Source organism: Magallana gigas, chromosome 5 (genome assembly GCF_963853765.1).
Source record: "Magallana gigas chromosome 5, xbMagGiga1.1, whole genome shotgun sequence".
NCBI classification, from domain to species: domain Eukaryota; kingdom Metazoa; phylum Mollusca; class Bivalvia; order Ostreida; family Ostreidae; genus Magallana; species Magallana gigas.
The window spans coordinates 33,306,995-33,325,153 of record NC_088857.1 but is presented as its reverse complement, the minus strand read 5'-3'; the positions used below and the strand labels follow the sequence as shown (position 1 = coordinate 33,325,153).

The following is an 18,159-nucleotide window of genomic DNA, read 5'->3' as shown; positions in this document are numbered from 1 at the left end:
ATTACGTTTATTTTTCCGTTGGAGCATTGATTTTATATTCGTTTGGCAAAATTCTCATATAATGTTAGCGTTGAAATTGTACGACAGGAACATTTTGGCTTTCTAGAAGAAGAGAGAATAGTCATGTACGAAACGTGAGTTAAACATTCAAAATAGTTAAAAGGGACACCAGTTGTGAACAATGAGTCTGCACTGAGTGAGGTGTAAAAATCCAATGCTGGTAATTATTAATGAAACGACACAACTATACTCTGTCCCAAGTTTCTTCTTCCGCCACTTGTTCGTAATATCTCGAAAGTTATAAATACATTTGCGCCCGAACTTCAAAAAAAAGAGCCCAGATATCTGTTTTAAAACGTTTCCGCTACCGCTTCATGTGTTAATACACTGTGTGACAACCAAAAATAGAGAGTCTATGGGGATTTTGCATTCCAAAAGACATGAAAGTACCCCGGATGATGATAACGTTAAAAATTGTGCGAGGTGTCACGAGTACTTCCGAATGGAGAAAATATGTAAACATTTCCCATTTTGAATCTCCGTACGACGTTTGTTCCTGTAAAAATCTCCGGGTAACACAAATGATGTATCAATGAAGAAATTTTGGATTTTTCCCCTTTTGTCGATTTTGAATTGTACTTCATTGACAGGTAACGTTATGTTTATCATAATCATAAAAAAGAAAATCATCAAAAAGTGACGGAAGCAATAACATGTTACAGACTAAAATAACATACATTTTATTCTATTGTAAATTTTGAATTTATACCCGAAAAGTATGTTCAAACGAAAATTATTGTTTCTTTTACTATCAGTATTGTTCCATAATACCATGGCATTATACAAAGGTCTGTCTATTCTATTTTAATGCATGAACATAGGATTTTAAAAAAAAACCATCATGTTCAGAGGATCTTTTATATTTAGTCTTTTTGAATCACAGTAGCAAACAAATAAACAAAAAAAGAGAATAAGTTTATAATATAATATTTTGAATATTTAAAATCAATTAGTGTAATAATTACGCTAGTTCCACTTTTTCGGATTTTTTTTTCAGTCGTCGAGAGTTCTCTGACATTCGTCGTCATATTCCGCCGGATCCGACACATAAACAGGCCGATAGGTCAGCCCCTTGTCTACCTCCTGTAGATGGGTTATTAGTCCGTTCATGTACGCCACTTCCTCCAAGTTTTGCAGACGTTTTTCCGCCTGCAGCCCAAATTCTTTATATAGCATCTTCTTGATAGATTTAAATTTTTCGTCTATCTCCCTGAATCCACATCTAAGATTTTCGGTCCTTGTTTGGAGTTCGCGGGATTCCTCGATCAACTTGAGGACCCGCTGTCTAAGTTCTTCAAAGGAGCTGCTCTCTCTGGCGAAGTATTCACTGCATTCCGTCTGATTGGATCGAAGCTTATTCATTAATCTGAAAAATTGTTTCAAATCCTCCCCGTCTCCATGTTTAACAGCATCTGTTCTTTCCATGTTTACAATACAAAAACATCAACGTCTTTTCCAACAGTCGGTGTACAGTTATATGACGTCATAGACGTAAAACCAGGTAGCGTCACGCTACTTCCAGGTTAATTATAGTTGCCGTGGTTCGGTGACATGTATACATTCTATACAAAAGATGTCGGATGCCAAACAGCTGTCCCCAACAGAGGTGATAAAGGCCTTAAAATGCGGCGTGTGCTGGGGCTACTTCAACAAACCGCATACTCTTAAATGCGGCCACAGTTTTTGCATGAGGTAGGTACCTCTTTAACTATGTATGACACAAATATTTCAACATGAAATTCTAACAGTTAACGTTACATTTCAAAGCAGTGTAAGACAACGCAGTCATTTTATACGTTTCAATTTAAGCTAGTTCGATTTAAAAAACCAGATTCTAAGATAAATTGCCTCAGGGGTACGTTAAAAGAAAAAAGTAGTGAAAAAGAGAATAACGTATCCTTTGACGTCAATGAACCATAGACACAATCTGTTCAAACAGGGGGAGGGGGCATATTATACAAATACAAAATGTACATGTATTGACTTGAATTGAGGGCAACATTGATTATGTTAGCCCTCGAGGGACGAAATATTGCCCGATGAGAATCTAAATACCCGGCCCCTGTTTTGCTCAGATAATTGTCAAAATGTTGATATTCAAACAATGTCAAAATTCTCGGGGAGTTGAATTCAAATACATTACGATTAGCCCCTACCTGTCGTTGTTAATCACATGAAATGACGGTTTTTATTCTTGTATATAATTTTTTGTATGAATCACTTCTTAATAATTTGTGATTTATTATAAGCATTATGATCGATCGGCAAGAAGTTACGTAACAAATTCAACATTTTCCATCTATCAGTGATTTGACTTCTTTAATTTTAGATGTCTGTACAAAGTCTGCAAAGTAGCCCGAGACAACAATGAGCATGTTCTGCTTTCCTTTTTAAAGTTTCCTTGTCCGACATGTAGGTCGCCCATGCGCGTTCGATATATTCTGCAACGACACGCATGTGTCAACTTTGCCATTCAAGAATATGTCAACCACTGGAAAAAGGAGAGGAATCAAGTAAGACTCAAACAGTCGATATTTTATGGTTTGCCTCGTCCCATCCTTTTGACAATAAGAATAAAATCAAAGCTCAAAAGGCACACAATTTTTCTCCAGTTATTTATGAATGAAAAAAATACGTATAGTTCTATGACATCATTGTAGGTTCGAGAAATGCATCAGTTAGAAGTACGATCAATCGGTTGTCAAAACTCAGAAGACGAAGAAGAAAAAGAAGAGGAAAAGTCAGACGAAAATCCGTCCGTGTCGGCCATTGAGTACAATCACGTAACCACTAGACTTGACGTTTCTTCCTTCCTCTCCGACGTCGCAACCAGCGTGTCGTCATTGTCCTGCGTGGATTTGTCGTCAGAGGACAGCGACTATACAGTCGACACGTCTTCAGAGGATACGGATGACCTTGACTTTCATATCGGTATCCGGGAAGGTCGAGGTCGAATGAGGATGCTAGGCCTCCGGGGAAGTTTTCGGAATTTCTTAGCAGACGTTGCATTCACGTGTCAAGACATGTTCCGTTCCCCGAATCGATCAATAATGGCGCTGATCTGGTGCGGCTATACTTTTTCAATCATGCTGATTGCTAATGGCTTTTTCCCGTATATGCTGCTGTACAGTTTGCTTTTCTTCCTTATACTATACGCAGAAACTATTCAACAAAGGAGAAGATAGCTTGAATATTATCCAATTTTAAATAAATGGGTACAGCATATGTAACCCATCAACCATTACGTTTCTTTGATTTGTTGTGACTTACTTTTACTACTTGTTGACCATTGTACAAACCTAAGTAACAATAGCAAGTTCCATTTCAAAAGACAGAGTAATTCAAAATGCGAGTCTGCGATTTATTTTTTTTTATGAGGAGGGAGGGGGGTAAGCTCGCTCCTTCTGTCAAAAATAAAGACTACCACCAAACATTTAAAAACATAATTTTATTTTGTTTACTCTATGATACATTGAGGTCTTTCGCGATTTTTTTTTTTGGAGAGGGAATAGAATGATGGAAATGACAAGCAGGATTTTTAACTTTTTTTAACGCAGTGAATAGACGGTGAGTATTATAGGAACAGCAACTGAAGCCAACTGTCATGAAAATGCAGTCTTAAAGTAATATTAAGGAACTATGGTCTATACTAACAAGTTAGTAAAATAGTCTAAAAATAATCTTTATTAAGAGATTTATAGTAGAGACAAATCAACCCATCGTAATTAATTAAATTAGACCGGCTTGAAAAAATAGACCAGCTTGAAAAAATAAACCCACATGAAATATTTTAACGCGCGTTATTCAATTTGTCTGCTCACCTGACGGCAGTTATTGACTCCAGGACATCAAAATAAATCATTTAATGCTTATATTTACATTCCCAATTTCCCTTACTGATAAAATCAATTTTTTACTTAAATAAATAGATACAAATTACAGAATTTAATGGAAAAACACAGTAGAATGTAAATTAATATAGAGATTTATAGTAGAGACAAATCAACCCACCGTAATTAAATTAGACCAGCTTGAAAAAAAAAATCAACATGAGATATTATCTGTGAAAAAGATGAAATTTATTCAAAATTTAATTTAGAAAGAAACAAAATATAATCACTGAATCCCTTTAAACAGAGAATGGTTATAATATATGAAAGACATGGATGATTTTCAAGACATGTAACCCAGCAAGCATCTAACAATAACCTTAAAGCCAGCCATGTTACATTTGTTCAAAACTATGCATGTAATCAATGGAATTTACATTGTTCAATTCTGTCTATCTCTTTAAAAAGGCAACCATTTCATTGCAATTAAAAAGTTATAATAGAAAATTATAAAAAGAAAACAATTCAAGATTTTTTAAATATACATGTACATGTATTTTTCATGATTAATGTATTGCTATAAATACACAAAATAAATGCATATTTAATAACCTACATGTACATGAACTAAAATATTATCCTTAATTAAGTACACAAAATTAAGAAGAGATCAAATTACCACAACCAAATATATCTATTATAAATTCTATTGCTCTGGTTAAACAAATATGTATATGCAACAAAAAAATTAAAGCATTGTACACCATTCACTGGATTCAATTTGGTCCCTTATGAATATGATGAGCATGAATGCAACACAGTTATGGTTCTTGATCATGACAAACTCTTTTGTGTTTCGGTGGGGGAAAGAGCATCTTCAGTGGATGATATAAATTCCATGACCCAAATACCTGAAGAAAAAAAAGAAATAGATAAGGTATGATTCAGACTAAATCCTCTCACAGAACAAAACTGTGAAAAAGAAAAAAAAGAAATAAACATGAAACAACAGTGAGTTATACTTCCGTGATTATCATCTCTTTATACTAAACAAGTTTTGTACATGTACGTACCTGAAGAAAGGGAATCAAGCCTCCTTGATCTCCACTTTAAGCAGTATGAGAGCCATTGGGATCTTATCTCCGTGTTTGTTCAGGAGAGAAAAATGGCGGTAACCTACAACAAAATACACAGAAAATTCATATGTCTAATTCCTAAGGGTTTTGAAATCATCAATATTATGTTCACAGGTATCATAATCTGATCAGAGTATGAATTTTTTTTCACATAAAATCTAAAATAAGAATTGTTAAGTGCATGAAAAATAAATATTATCAAGAATTTGCCTGTCTATTTTACATGTCGAATTAAAAAATTCCCTGAATGTAAATGCCTTGCAGTCTTATTTACATTGTTTTTAGCTGCAGGTCTGTAGCTCCCGGTATGAAAAAATTGAAATGGATGACCTGGGAGCTTCAGTGCCTCCCATAGTAAAAAAAAACTGTGATTTAATACGGCAGTAAATTTATATTGTTTGCAGTAAATTGCATTTTTTTTTACTATGGGATGCACTGTAGCTCTCAGGTCATCTGGGAGCTACAGACCTACAGCTACATTGATATGTCCATAAAAATGACGCAAAAAGAGTAAAATTAGAGACATATGACTTACCCTCTTGGATTGAATGGAATGGGAGAGCAAAATATCCAATGAAGTCGTCAACACATCTGTCGTGATCATAAACAACGAATCGGATGATGGCGTGATCAGGCTGACCGATGACAAAGGAAACGTGTTCATCCCAGCGTGGGTTAAAGCCTGAAGAGGAATAAAATGAACAAGTCAGGACTGAATTGATTCATCAGCACATTGCATCATAACAATACAGGTATTTTACAGTTTTTCTACTTAATAATATCAAAAATCTTAATTTCTGAGAAGACATGCCAAGAGCCAATCCTCAAAATACATCTATGTCCAAAGATGTTTGATCCTTGACATTTGACCTCAAAATCAACATTTGATATTTACTGTTTATGGAATACTTTACCTGTACCAAGTTGTCTGCATGTCCATGACATTGTTCTTGAGACACTGATTGTACAACACTAAATTTATATAGGCCATGTTCAGAGTTTGATTTTTGCCAAAAACATGATAGGGGTTCATAAGAATAATATTGATATTCCTAATTTTACAGGTAGTCAGCAAATGCATGCATGCAATTTTTACAGACCAGAATCCCTTCAATTTACCATTGTTCTCTTTGACGCTCGTCTTGCACTGCTGAGTGTCTTCTTTCACTCCATGTACTTCTATTTTGATGAATGGGTCAATTATCTCCCCCTTCTTAGAATCATTGGGCTTAGGAAGCTGGTAACCGCTGACAATCTACAAGAGACACAGAAAATAATGCCAGCTAGGCTATAATGTTTAATACATTACTCTCTTCTTTTTGTTTATGTGCAGATACAATTTGTAATTATTTTCCGTTTGTGCTTTATACATGTACGCTACGTACTGTAATGCTCAGCCTCTTTCTGGATGTCCGTGGAGATGCTGATCTGTCATCTGCAAGTACAAGAACAGGAAAGTTAATTATCTTGGATTTCTACGAAAAAATCATGTGTGCATTGCATCATAGGATCCCAAGAAAATAAAGTAAGAGATTTTGACACACTCTTAAAATACCTGACAACAAAAATCCTGGCTTCAGCAGATAGCCACATCCTCCATTGTCCATGAACTTGCCTTGCAACAGCTGCATTGGTTCAGAGTTGGTCTGGAAATTCAGGGCCACTGAAATTCAAAGGGGTCAAATTAACAAATTTAAAGTTTTTGAAAATTATTCAGAAACAAATCATTTTTTATAAAAAATTACCAAAACATAAATTTTGGTAGCAAACTATATACCGTATATAATCCCCAATTTGGCAGACAACATGTCATCTTTAAGAGAAACCAAAAAATAAAATTTGACTAATTACAACTTGATACTCACCCACTTGACACCCTGCATTCCACATGGGCACAGGATTGTAGTTACTGGAGTCTGTCCTACTGCCGGCTGGGTACGTCCGCACTAACATGTGCTGGTTCAACTTGATGACCCCATCTCTGTCATTATCTATCAACTTCAGGGCCTTGTTTTCTCCAAGGGACACAAATATTCCCTCTAAAAACAGAAGATGCATGTATTTTAATTTGATCAAAATTTAGTATCTACTTAAATTGTTATACCCTGAATACTGTTTGAGATACATTTTAATAAGCACAATGAAAATAACAAATCAAATCTCATCTGAAGTGATTTAACTATTACGCTTACAATTGCAAAACCAGAGGTTTATTAAGATACCTATTTCTGGTTCCAAACTGATGAGCATGCAAAGCTCACTGGATAAGACCCATCCCTCAACAGCTTGACATTTATGACTTAATTTTCAAGATAAATTTCAAATACACATATACTGTATAAATTACTGGTCAATAGAAAACCTTTCAGAGGAGATATGCATGGGTCTTGAACTTCGATTTTAAAAATGTGATTAATAACATGACAATTTAATACTTGCGCATGCTTTATATAAAAAAAGTAGGGTAGCTTGCAATATTTTCTTACTAGAATTTATGGATTCTTCTACTCCTTTGAATCCAACGGCCTTAAAGCCAACACAAGCTGAGAACTCCTGGCTGAGTTTGATTTTGTGACCCGAGTCCTTTTTGGGAGGTTTGACAGACTCGTTGCTAACGTCTGCTGCCTCATCCTCATCACTGACTTCACCTTCATCTGTATTGCTGAGATTGTTAGGAAGTTTTTTTCCCTACAAAAAAAAAATTATGTTTAACAGTACTAGTCTAGTAATTCGGGGGGTCTGCATGAGGCCAAATATTATGCTTAATGTTGAAAGAATTTAAACTGTTGAGTCTCTCAAACATTGTAGCCAAAGGGAAATTACTTTTTGCTATAAAAATTTATGAAGTTCATGAAATAAAATTTTTTTAACAGATGTGTTAATTTGAAGACTTTTAAAGTCACATAGTGACACAAATGGTCTATTTAAGTATATAATTATTTTGAGGATGAATTTTAACTTCTCTGGAAAAAAATATTAGCCACCTCAAATCATCTGCATGAAAATTAACAGCTGCATTTATTGTTATTACAGTATACCTATTAAAAATTAAAACTGGCAAACAAATCTCAACAAAAAAGTAATTTTTCATTAGTTGGTTAAATTGAGGGTTTTGGGGGTTTTTTTTTTGGGGGGGGGGGGGTGGTTGTACCAGTCTGAAAATAGGGTAATTTCAAGAGATTCAATTCTGTGTATTACCAGGTAGAGGTACGTATCGAATTTTAGATTATTTTATTTTAATATTTCCTTTACATTCCTGTCAAACTGCTAGAACAATTAGAGATTAAAGATCAAATTATAAATATTTTTTTATCTTCGATAAAACTTTATCTTTGCTGAAAAATAACATTATTAAAAAATAAAATAGTACGTATACATCAGAAACTTTGATAATGGTTTTAGGATTAGAACTTTTTAACATTTAGGAAGATATATGAATTTAAATATACATTTTACAAATTTCAAATATTCATAGATTTTAAAGAGAATAAAGCTTCCAATGCCCTACATTGTAAAGTAAAAAGAAAAAGTTGAACATGTACTTTTAACATCTATACTTTGAATGTAACACTCCAAATCAATTTATCGATCAATCTAACCATTATTTAGCATTTATCAAGCATATACAGTTGAACTTCGATATCTCGAACACTGATATCTCGAATACAAAGGATATGTCGAAGTTAATTGTAAGTCCCAACCACTTATTTTTTAACTATTTCACCCTTGATATTTCAAATACTCTGATATCTTTAAGTTTTTAAACAGTCCCATCAAGTTCGAAATAACAAAGTTTGACTGTAGTACTTCATGTATAGTTCATGTGCTTGGGTTAATTTGTCAATGATATGCAGTGACTTGTTTTGTTTCTTCTAATTAACCTAAGTTAAGTTAATTAGACAGTTAAATTGGACAAAGCTCATGAATTAGTAAAATCGTATGGTTGCACAATGCTTGGGACAAAAGAAAATGTTACCATTTTTGGGTAATCCATTTTTTTCGCCCATAATAGAAAATAAAACGTGTAATAAATATAATTTGCACTGTACACATAAATTGTATATAATTAAATACCTCATGATTTTTTATTTCATATGATTTTTATCCAACACAAATACATACACTGTAGAATCCTCGGTCGCACTGTTTTGTATTTTGTAAATTGTAAGAATATAAAATCATGAGTACCAGACTATATGGTTATAATTTGATATAATCTGTTAATAATTAATTGTCATAAAAATAAAATCCAGATTTTGAAATCAGCAAGGTGTGCTTTTCACAATTTGACATGAATATACTTATTCCTTGCATTTTATTAGAAATGTTCATATAAAACTGCCATGTAAATAGCACTAATATTGTGCAGTAGAAAATAACTTAATTAAACACCTTTGTCCATGACATGCAGAAATCAAAAATACAACAAACATCGCAAAAATAAAAAAAGAAACTTGTGAAAACTAATTGAAAAGAAAAAAACACTCATGCAAATTCTGCATATGATATATAATTTATTGTATAGATTAGCATGATAAAAATATATATTAAATACTTACTTTGATAACAATTTTTCCCATGAGGTCATGAGGGGAGGGAATTCTATTTGGAGTTTCTTCTGGGGCATATAACAAGTCTGAAATATATAATTCATTAATTCATCCCACAATTAACAGAAAAAAGGAGATATTTTATGTATAATAAAATTAGGACAGTAAGGCCAATATAAATTATAAGACTAAATTACGATTAAATTTTACAAATCTATCAATCTCAAATCTATGGTCTACAATGGTTGTCACAAAACAATTACAGCTAAAGTCACCCTTATTTTTGCAGCACTGTATGCATGTTTGTTTCTAAAATTATATATAATATTACAGTATATGCTTTGTCCGTCCTCCGCCATGATTCAATTAAAATTTGAGTACCATAAATACATCAGTGTTACCTCCAAAAATAGACCTGATGTATGTTGCCATGACAGTCTGTTGTTTGACTGAGCAGTGATTTTCTATGGACAATATCACAGGATACCTACACAAGTACAAGCAAATGCATGGTTTAAAATTCAGTTGAAATAAACTATACATATATGTGTCACTTTTAATAATACACAAAATAAAAAAGATCTAAGATAAGCATTTCATACATTGTCAATCATATTTAAACAATCTCTTTCCATTACATTACTGTAATAATAAATTGCACATATATTTAAAGATTGCAGTACCATTGTTACAGCATCTATAATATGTACTAGATTAAACTTATTCAAAATTAAAAAGAATGAATTATATATGCTAAAAACAAAATACATGTATTATTAAAGTTATCATCTTTAAAGAATTGATGATAAAGTATGAATAAATTTAAAAAAATTGTGTATTAACTGGAGATAAATGTTGCTTGATACAGCCGACATTTTCCTAGCTCTATTTTTATGACAAAATTGTTTGGTGATGGGTTGAGTTAGGAAGCCATTATGGTGTGTACCAGTAGAAGAAAAAGGAGTGCAACACACAGGCACCGCGACTGAAACCAAGTTAGCTGCCTGACATCAGAAACATTGAACCAGGCCTTCCTTAAAAATACGTCCGTTTGGAATTGTCTCTCAGGGGTTTCTACACCCAAGAGGGAAGGAGGAAATTTTTTTTTCAAACTTGAAGTTTAAGTAATCAAAAATTGGTAAATAATAAAAATCTCCTTATAAAAAAAAAACTTCCTTATTTTTTGCTAATAAAATTTAATCAGTGTGGGGTATTACAATGAGGCGGGAGACAATTCCAAATACTGGTAAACAATATAATTTTATTTTTGATCCATGGAGTAAAAAAAAATATGGACCATTTTAATAGTATTTAGTTATCATTGCTTAAAACACACTATGTCTTAAAGGGTCTAAAAAAGGAAAGTTTATTACAGTCATTATGAAAAATTTAATCATTTCTCATTCTCTTCCAACATTTTCAATTCTAGTATTGTTAATTAATAACTGCAAAAGCATCTTCAACTTTTTTTTAGATATAGAAGAAAAAATTAAACTAAAAATTATTCAAAAGTAAATCAATATAGGTATATATTTCTATATAGAAATTTTGAATTAATTCAACTAAAATATCTAAAACAGTTTTGCATAAAAGAAACAGAATCAGTTATTAGTGAAAAACGAAGTGAAAAGTGAAGCAATCAGATATATACGAACACGAAAATTCAATCATTTGTGTTTTCATCATATTACATGTAGTTAAAACAAAAATGTTTGACTGAAATTCTTTCATTCAATTTAATGGAAGATATTCATATTACCTGCTGTTTGGATTTTGTCTGGTAAAACCAATGAATGTGACATGAACATATGTGGATCTCCTTAATAATGATACTTTGTGTACTTTATAAATAGGGAGAAGGCTGAAATAGGCTGTGCTTGCTGCCTTAATCCCATTCAATATATATCGAGTAAAATATTGTTTAAAATAAAAATAACTTTATAAACTAAACTTTTTCAATAATAATAGAGGATATAAAGTTATGTAATCAGATATTCACCAACATAATGAACTAATTGTATTACAACTTGCATTGCAAGTGTAATAGAACCTGATGGTTATAAATTCTATGAAATAAAATTTCAAACTTAATTATATAAAAATATACCATTGAAATATTTCCATATTTCCTTCTTGAATGAATTTGCTATATCAATGATTTGGACTACATACATTTCATTGGAAAAGGACCATCAGAATCCCTTTGAAGTGTTTCATGTAAAGAAGTCATTTAGAACCAAGTATGAACATCATGCTTAATTTTTTAACTTTATACAAATATTTCTACATGTAAGCAAGCAGTGTCTGAAGCTTTTAGCTACTGAATATTGGATCCCTTTATTTACATATTATTCATCAGGCTATCCAATACAATAATAATATATAAGCGTCTTTTGAGCTACATGATTACATTAAAATTTCTGTGTAAAAAATATGATTATCTTAAAAACACTGAATTTCTCTCTTGGTTTGAGTTCAAATTTATAACTTACGGTGAAGACTGGAAGGCATAATCCTTGATGGCGGATAGAACGTCGCGGAAGAAGATCTTTGAGGTGAGGGTGTAACCGTGGTAAATAACTGGCTCTTCGTCGGGTCCATCCCAACAATCCACTGTCAACAATTAACAACTTGTCACATGTATTAACAAACTAAACCCATGATGCATTTCGGGACATTATGGTAAATAGACACCGACATTAACAACATAGTATTCATTCAGAATTGTTGTTATCTGTACATGTTTTGAAACTTTTTAATGTATACCATGCTTAATAATAGTGTGACCTACATTCAACACATCGGCAGCCTCGGGACAGAGCTGTGATGTATGCCTCCACTCGACTTGGTCCTCGTAACTGGTCGTCTGTTAAGTATCTGTAAGAGGCACACTGATGGTTACAAAAAAGCTAATCATTGCAATACTGTTGAGAGCCTAGTCTCAGTTAATGCTTGCCCATTCTCATCTATTCTACAAGATGATTTTAAGAATGTTAGTTATTATGTCCTGAAATGATTTCAATGTAAGTTAATCTAGGTGTTGTGAGATAAATTAAAATTTGTAAGATATGAAAACATTAGGCTTAATTACTTGAAAGTTGTAATGTTAACATGTCTTGAGGTAGCTTACTGGCTGTCAGATAAGTTAATTTAATTGTTGTGGGACATCTTTAAGTTGTGAGATAACTTTCAAGTTGTAATATAATTTAAATATTTCATTGAAATTCAGATGGATTGGGCAACAGGCATAGCCAACTTTACAAAAACACACGTTGTGATATATCTTGCATGTTGTGAGTAAACTTGCATGGTGTGAGATACTTTACATGTTTTGAGATATTTTACATGCTGTGAGATAACTTTCTTGTTGTGATAAATCTTACATGTTGTAAGTTAACTTGCATGTTGTGAAACAAATTACATGTTGTAAGATAACTTGCATGTTGTGAGATAAATTACATGTTGTGAGAAGACTTTATGTTGTGAGATATTTTACATATTTTGAGATATTTTACATATTTTGAGATATTTTATATGTTGTGAGATAACTTGCATTTTGTGAGATAACTTACAAGTTGTGATATACCTTACATGTTGTGAGATATTTTACATGTTGTGAGATGACTTACATGGTGTGAGATATTTTGCATGTTGTGAGATGACTTACATGGTGTGAGATAATTTGCATGTTGCGAGATAACTTACGTGTTATGAGATGAGCTGATGTAGTAGTTGATGATAGGTTGAGTCATGTCTTGATACACTCGTTTGTGAATGGGGTTAAAAAGTTGTTGGTCATTGCTGGCAAGAAGTGTTCTGAACCCTGCCAAAAAAAAATTTAGGTTATAATAGTTTTTCATTTTTTCTCTCATTTTTTTCAAGTTTCACAAAAAAAACCCTCCAAGTAGCCCAACATCATAAATTAAAATTCAGTTGATACTTTGATTTTTTTTTACTAATTAATGTATGATATATAAGAAATGAACAAAATTGACTGAAGTAACTTGAGTTCAGTGACCTTGCTGATTTCTATATTTCCTTGACTCAAGGTATCAGCAAACTACTAGTATTATAATTAAGGTCTTCCGTTTCCAACGGAAGACCTTATTGTTATTGCTTTGTTTCTTTTTCCCTATTCTTCTTCTTCTTATTATTATTTTTTTTCTTCCTATTTTTGTGCACGCGATTTCTCAGAAACGGCTCGGCCGATCTCAATGAAAGTTTCAGATATGATAGATGTTGGTCTGAACCTGATTAAATTTTTTTTGCATTGATGACGTCACATCCGTTTTTGAGATTTTGAGATTTTTCTAATTTTTATATGGGTATTTTGTCTTCTGTCGTTCTCCTAAACTATAAGAGATATTAAGCTCAAATTTCTACGGTTGGTAAAGGAAAGATTGAAGTTTTGCATGATTGTTGTTTTGTATGTTTAGCACTACTGGCGCCAAAGCTCGCTATGGCTCGAAAATTGACATTTAAAAAGCGTCGTGAATTTTTGTGCTTTTCTCTCTTTATCTCTTTTCTGGAAAATATTTTGTTAAAACATGTAATGTAAAAAAAGTTTATTTTTACAAGAACTTTCTGCTGATATCAAGAAAAAGGGGCTGGCCCCTCAAATTAGGGACCTAGAAGGCTCTAAAGTCTTTTACCCATAACTCTTTACCGAGAGATATTTTGTAATAAATTATAGAAGCAAATATGTTTATCTTATAATTATGAAGCCAAGCAGTATAACGATTTTCTCATATGTTACGTAATTAGGGGTTTTTAGGGGTCAAAAGTCCAAAACTTTGATCACCTATATCTCAAAAAGGAAAAATATTTTGAAATGCAGTATAAAAGAAAAGATGCTCAAAATGATGTACTTAACAACATGCAACCTAAAAAATTTGGTTCAGCGGCCCCCAAAAGGAGATAAGGGACCGGCCCCTAAAACATTCTGTCTCAGATATCTCAAGAATGGTAACGAATTTCTGAACACTTGTTGAACAAAATGTCTTTATAATCAAATGACCTTTCATTTGATACCAAGAAAAAGGGGCTGGCCCCTAATATAAGGGACCTAAAGGGCTCTAAAGTCTTTTACCCATAACTCTTTACCGAGGGATATTTTGTTATAGATTATAGAAGCAAATATGTTAATCTCACAGTTATGTATTCAAGCAATATAATGAATTTATGATGTGTTACGTAATTAAGGGTTTTTAGGGGCCAAAAGTCCAAAATTTCGATCACCCATATCTCAGAAAGGAAAAATATTTTGTAATGCAGTACAGAAGAAAAGTTGTTCAAAATGATGTTCTTAACAAAATGCAACCGTCAAAATTTCGTTAAACGCCCCCTAAAAGGAGATAAGGGACCGGCCCCTAAAACCTTCTTTCTCATATATCTCTAGAACGGTGACGAATTTCTAAGCACTTGTTGAACAAAATTTGTGTAGAATTAAATGACCTTTTATTTGATATCAGGAAAAAGGGGCTGGCCCCTTAAATTAGGGGACCAAAGGGCTCTAAAGTCTTTAATCTGTAGCTCTTTACTGAGAGATATTTTGTGAAATGTTATAGAAGCAAATGTGTTTATATTATAGTTATGTATTCAAGCAATATAATGATTTTATCATGTGTTACGTAATTAAGGGTTTTTAGGGGCCAAAACCCCAAAATTTTGATCACCCATATCTCAGAAAGGAAATATATTTTGTAATGCAATACAGAAGAAAAGTTGTTCAAAATGATGTTCTCAACAAAATGCAACCTTCAAAATTTCGTTAAACGGCCCCTATAGGGAGATAGGGGATCGGCCCCTAAAACCTAAAAACGAATTTCTAAACACTTGTTGAAAAAAATGTGTTCAGAATTAAATGTCCTTCATTTGAATCCAAGAAAAAGGGACCTGCCCCTTAAATTATTGGATCAAAGAGTTCTAAAATCTTTTATCTATAGCCCTTTAATGAGAGCCATTTTGTGAAAGGTTATTAAAGTTAGATTAGGTATAATACGTTTATATATCCTAACAATATAATGATTTCCTCTTGCGTTACCCAATCAGGGTTTTTAGGGACCAGAGGTAAACAAGTTTGGTCTTTGCTATCTTAATTGAAAGAAACGCAAGTATTTAAAAAAGCAAGAGAACTTATAAAAAGCAATACAATAAAGCATAAGTTCTCCACTCCTTTTTCCAAAACATGTTTTGTTGTCGAAAATCAAAGTCGATGATGTCATATTTCATTCTAAAAATCGCACGGAAGACCTCCTCGTTGCTCGCAACGAGATCGTGTCTAGTTACATATATTTTTCCTATTTTCTAGAGTACAGTATTCATGGTTTACCGCTTCAAGGAAGTCTATCATTTTTTAACTCTGTCTCCCACCTACTGCTTTTATTCAATAATCTACTGCTTTTATCAAAATCTGCTTTGTTGTGAAAGTAAATCTAGACTAGAGTAAATTAAGGTAGATAGATTTTACCTATGGGGCTGAGGTGCTCCTCTAACTGCAGCTGTTTCTGGGGTTCAAAGGCTGCTATTAGTTCTTTAGACTGGTCCTCTGTCAAATCAAGCTAGATGAAGAAAAAGATTCTCACTTTAAAAAAAACAGTTCAATACTTTAATCTTTTTCCATGATAATCAAATGAAATTTGATAAGCAATATGTATTTCAGAGCTATACATAATTTTTTTTTTATATCTATCCATTAGACCATTTCATGATAACTGTGGTACTGCTCTCTTGCAGGGCAAATTGATATACTTTGCCAAAGTTTTAGTGGTAGATAATTAAATGACGTAATTGAAACAATTGACGTCACGTCATATACTGTGGAATCATTTCAATTCGTGGGGACCAATTTTCGTGGATTATGACTTTTTTGCTCATTCGTGGGGATGTAATTTCGTTGATGCATAGCCTACTGTTTCAGTAACAAAGATAACTCTTTCTAAAATTGTTTTCGTTGGGGATTTAAATTCGTGGGAGAGGGCTACCCACGAATTCAACGAAAATTGAGCCACCACGAATTTTAATGATTCCACAGTATTACGAAACTATGTCGATTTTTGCCCTGCAAAAGAGCAGCACTGCAGTTACCGTGAAAGGGTCTCTGTAATTTCATGCATTCTATTAAAAAAAAAATCCTCTGCAGTTATTTACATTACTGATAATCATATAACCAAAGTACCTTTTGTTCATGATAGAAGAATTTACACAGATCAGAAAACGTCCAATATCCCTTGCCATCATCGTATTTCATGAATATTTCATCTATTTCCGGTCTCTCTGTCAACATGTGATAGAATCGGACAAACTCCTCAGCATCTAATACTGGCTTACCGTGAGTTTTAGTTGTGTCTGCTTTCTACAAGATAAATTGAAATGTCATAGAATGCTGCATATCTCAACTGTGGATAATACATTGCTAAGAGTTATTCCCCTTTAATGCTTTTTCTTCCATGGTATTTAAGAAGCTATATATACACATGCATTAATAAAAATTCATATAAACAACACAATTACAGAGATATTCCCCTTAAAAAAGAGTTTTAATAGAGTATATTTCAAGTCTTTTTAATCCTTACATTGAAGAGTTCCAAAACATATTTTTTGTCCATATCTGCGTTTAGCTGTTTCAATAATTTGAGAATTTCTTCAAAGTCCAGACTCCTGTCATTGTTTTTGTCAGCCATTTGAAAAGCTTCTCTGATCCATGTGAATATTAGTTAAGGATACAAAACAGTCAAGTAAGCCTTCTACATACCAGGTATACGATAATACAAGGGTTATTAACATCAATTGTAATAATTTCAGCATTCATTTTTGAGCAATCTGTAGAATTCCAAAATTTATTTTTAAGAGTATGAATTAATTCAATCATTGATTATAAATAAATGCATGAATTCTTATTTAGCATAATTTCATATCTACTTCATAAAGATATGAGTTTTTGGAAAATCTAATCAGAAGTGTTGGGTGGATTTTGGGGGGAGGGGGAGGGGAGTCATGGAAAGGATATCTATCGGTCTGCTGTTTCTGATCCATGTACTGATCCATGTGGAGAGCGAATCGGAGTCCCTTAATCCAGTCATCCCTCATCTGAGGGGTTTCACTCATCAAATACAGGACCTCGTGGTTTGTCCCAAACACAACAGCAAGGCAACGCCCCCTCTGAAAAATAATCAAAATTGTTCTAATATCAATAAAGTCATCAGTTTATTCATAATACATAAACCTCTGTGAATTTTTACATTTATTAAGAAAAGGAGGCCCTCCTACCTTTTACAACACTCTACTAGGAGATATATAGAAGTTTCTGAGAAATTTGCCCAAGGAAATTAAATTCAACAACAGAATCTAATGCCCCCTTACATGTTTTTCTCAAAACTTTGCTGGTGTTATTTTAATTGTTTCATTACCCTATCTCTTAAATTCAACCTATTCAAAATAACTTGTTTATCGGAATTAAACAAACCATTTTCCATCACTTACAAGCTGCTCCCACACAATATAACATGTATGTGTAGTCGTGTACTGACTGTATATACATACATGTATATAGACAAAAGTAAGTTTATAGTCTGCGATGACAAA

At 32.9% G+C, this 18,159-nt stretch overlaps 2 protein-coding genes across 9 annotated transcripts in view; one reads left to right on the top strand and one right to left on the bottom strand.

Moving 5' to 3' along the window:
* The first annotated feature begins 1,589 nt into the window (after positions 1-1,589).
* LOC105342680 (uncharacterized) lies at positions 1,590-3,301 on the top strand. The gene is made up of 3 exons (XM_011449692.4): positions 1,590-1,752; positions 2,390-2,573; positions 2,721-3,301. The coding sequence occupies exons 1-3, from the start codon at positions 1,634-1,636 to the stop codon at positions 3,243-3,245; spliced, it is 828 nt and encodes a 275-aa protein (XP_011447994.3). The 5' UTR covers positions 1,590-1,633; the 3' UTR covers positions 3,246-3,301.
* Positions 3,302-4,117: 816 nt separating this feature from the next.
* Positions 4,118-18,159, bottom strand: part of LOC105342681 (1-phosphatidylinositol 4,5-bisphosphate phosphodiesterase delta-1) — a 31,244-nt gene continuing 17,202 nt past the window's right edge. For 4 of the 8 annotated variants that reach the window (XM_034469893.2, XM_034469903.2, XM_066084605.1 and 1 more), the window contains exons 4-22: positions 17,585-17,736; positions 17,151-17,280; positions 16,754-16,930; positions 16,046-16,136; positions 13,282-13,399; positions 12,368-12,453; positions 12,069-12,189; positions 11,336-11,353; positions 9,978-10,063; positions 9,586-9,662; positions 9,003-9,029; positions 7,513-7,714; positions 6,892-7,065; positions 6,582-6,689; positions 6,412-6,461; positions 6,146-6,281; positions 5,562-5,708; positions 4,964-5,066; positions 4,118-4,801 (exon numbers count right to left, since the gene is read on the bottom strand). In XM_034469893.2, coding sequence (XP_034325784.2) covers positions 4,978-5,066; positions 5,562-5,708; positions 6,146-6,281; positions 6,412-6,461; positions 6,582-6,689; positions 6,892-7,065; positions 7,513-7,714; positions 9,003-9,029; positions 9,586-9,662; positions 9,978-10,063; positions 11,336-11,353; positions 12,069-12,189; positions 12,368-12,453; positions 13,282-13,399; positions 16,046-16,136; positions 16,754-16,930; positions 17,151-17,280; positions 17,585-17,736 — 1,989 coding nt within the window. In that variant the 3' untranslated portion in view covers positions 4,118-4,801; positions 4,964-4,977. Of the gene's footprint in view, positions 4,802-4,963; positions 5,067-5,561; positions 5,709-6,145; positions 6,282-6,411; positions 6,462-6,581; positions 6,690-6,891; positions 7,066-7,512; positions 7,715-9,002; positions 9,030-9,148; positions 9,170-9,585; positions 9,663-9,977; positions 10,064-11,335; positions 11,354-12,068; positions 12,190-12,367; positions 12,454-13,281; positions 13,400-16,045; positions 16,137-16,753; positions 16,931-17,150; positions 17,281-17,584; positions 17,737-18,159 lie in introns of all 8 variants that reach the window. The other 4 variants (XM_034469876.2, XM_034469882.2, XM_034469885.2 and 1 more) reach the window with 4 other exon arrangements.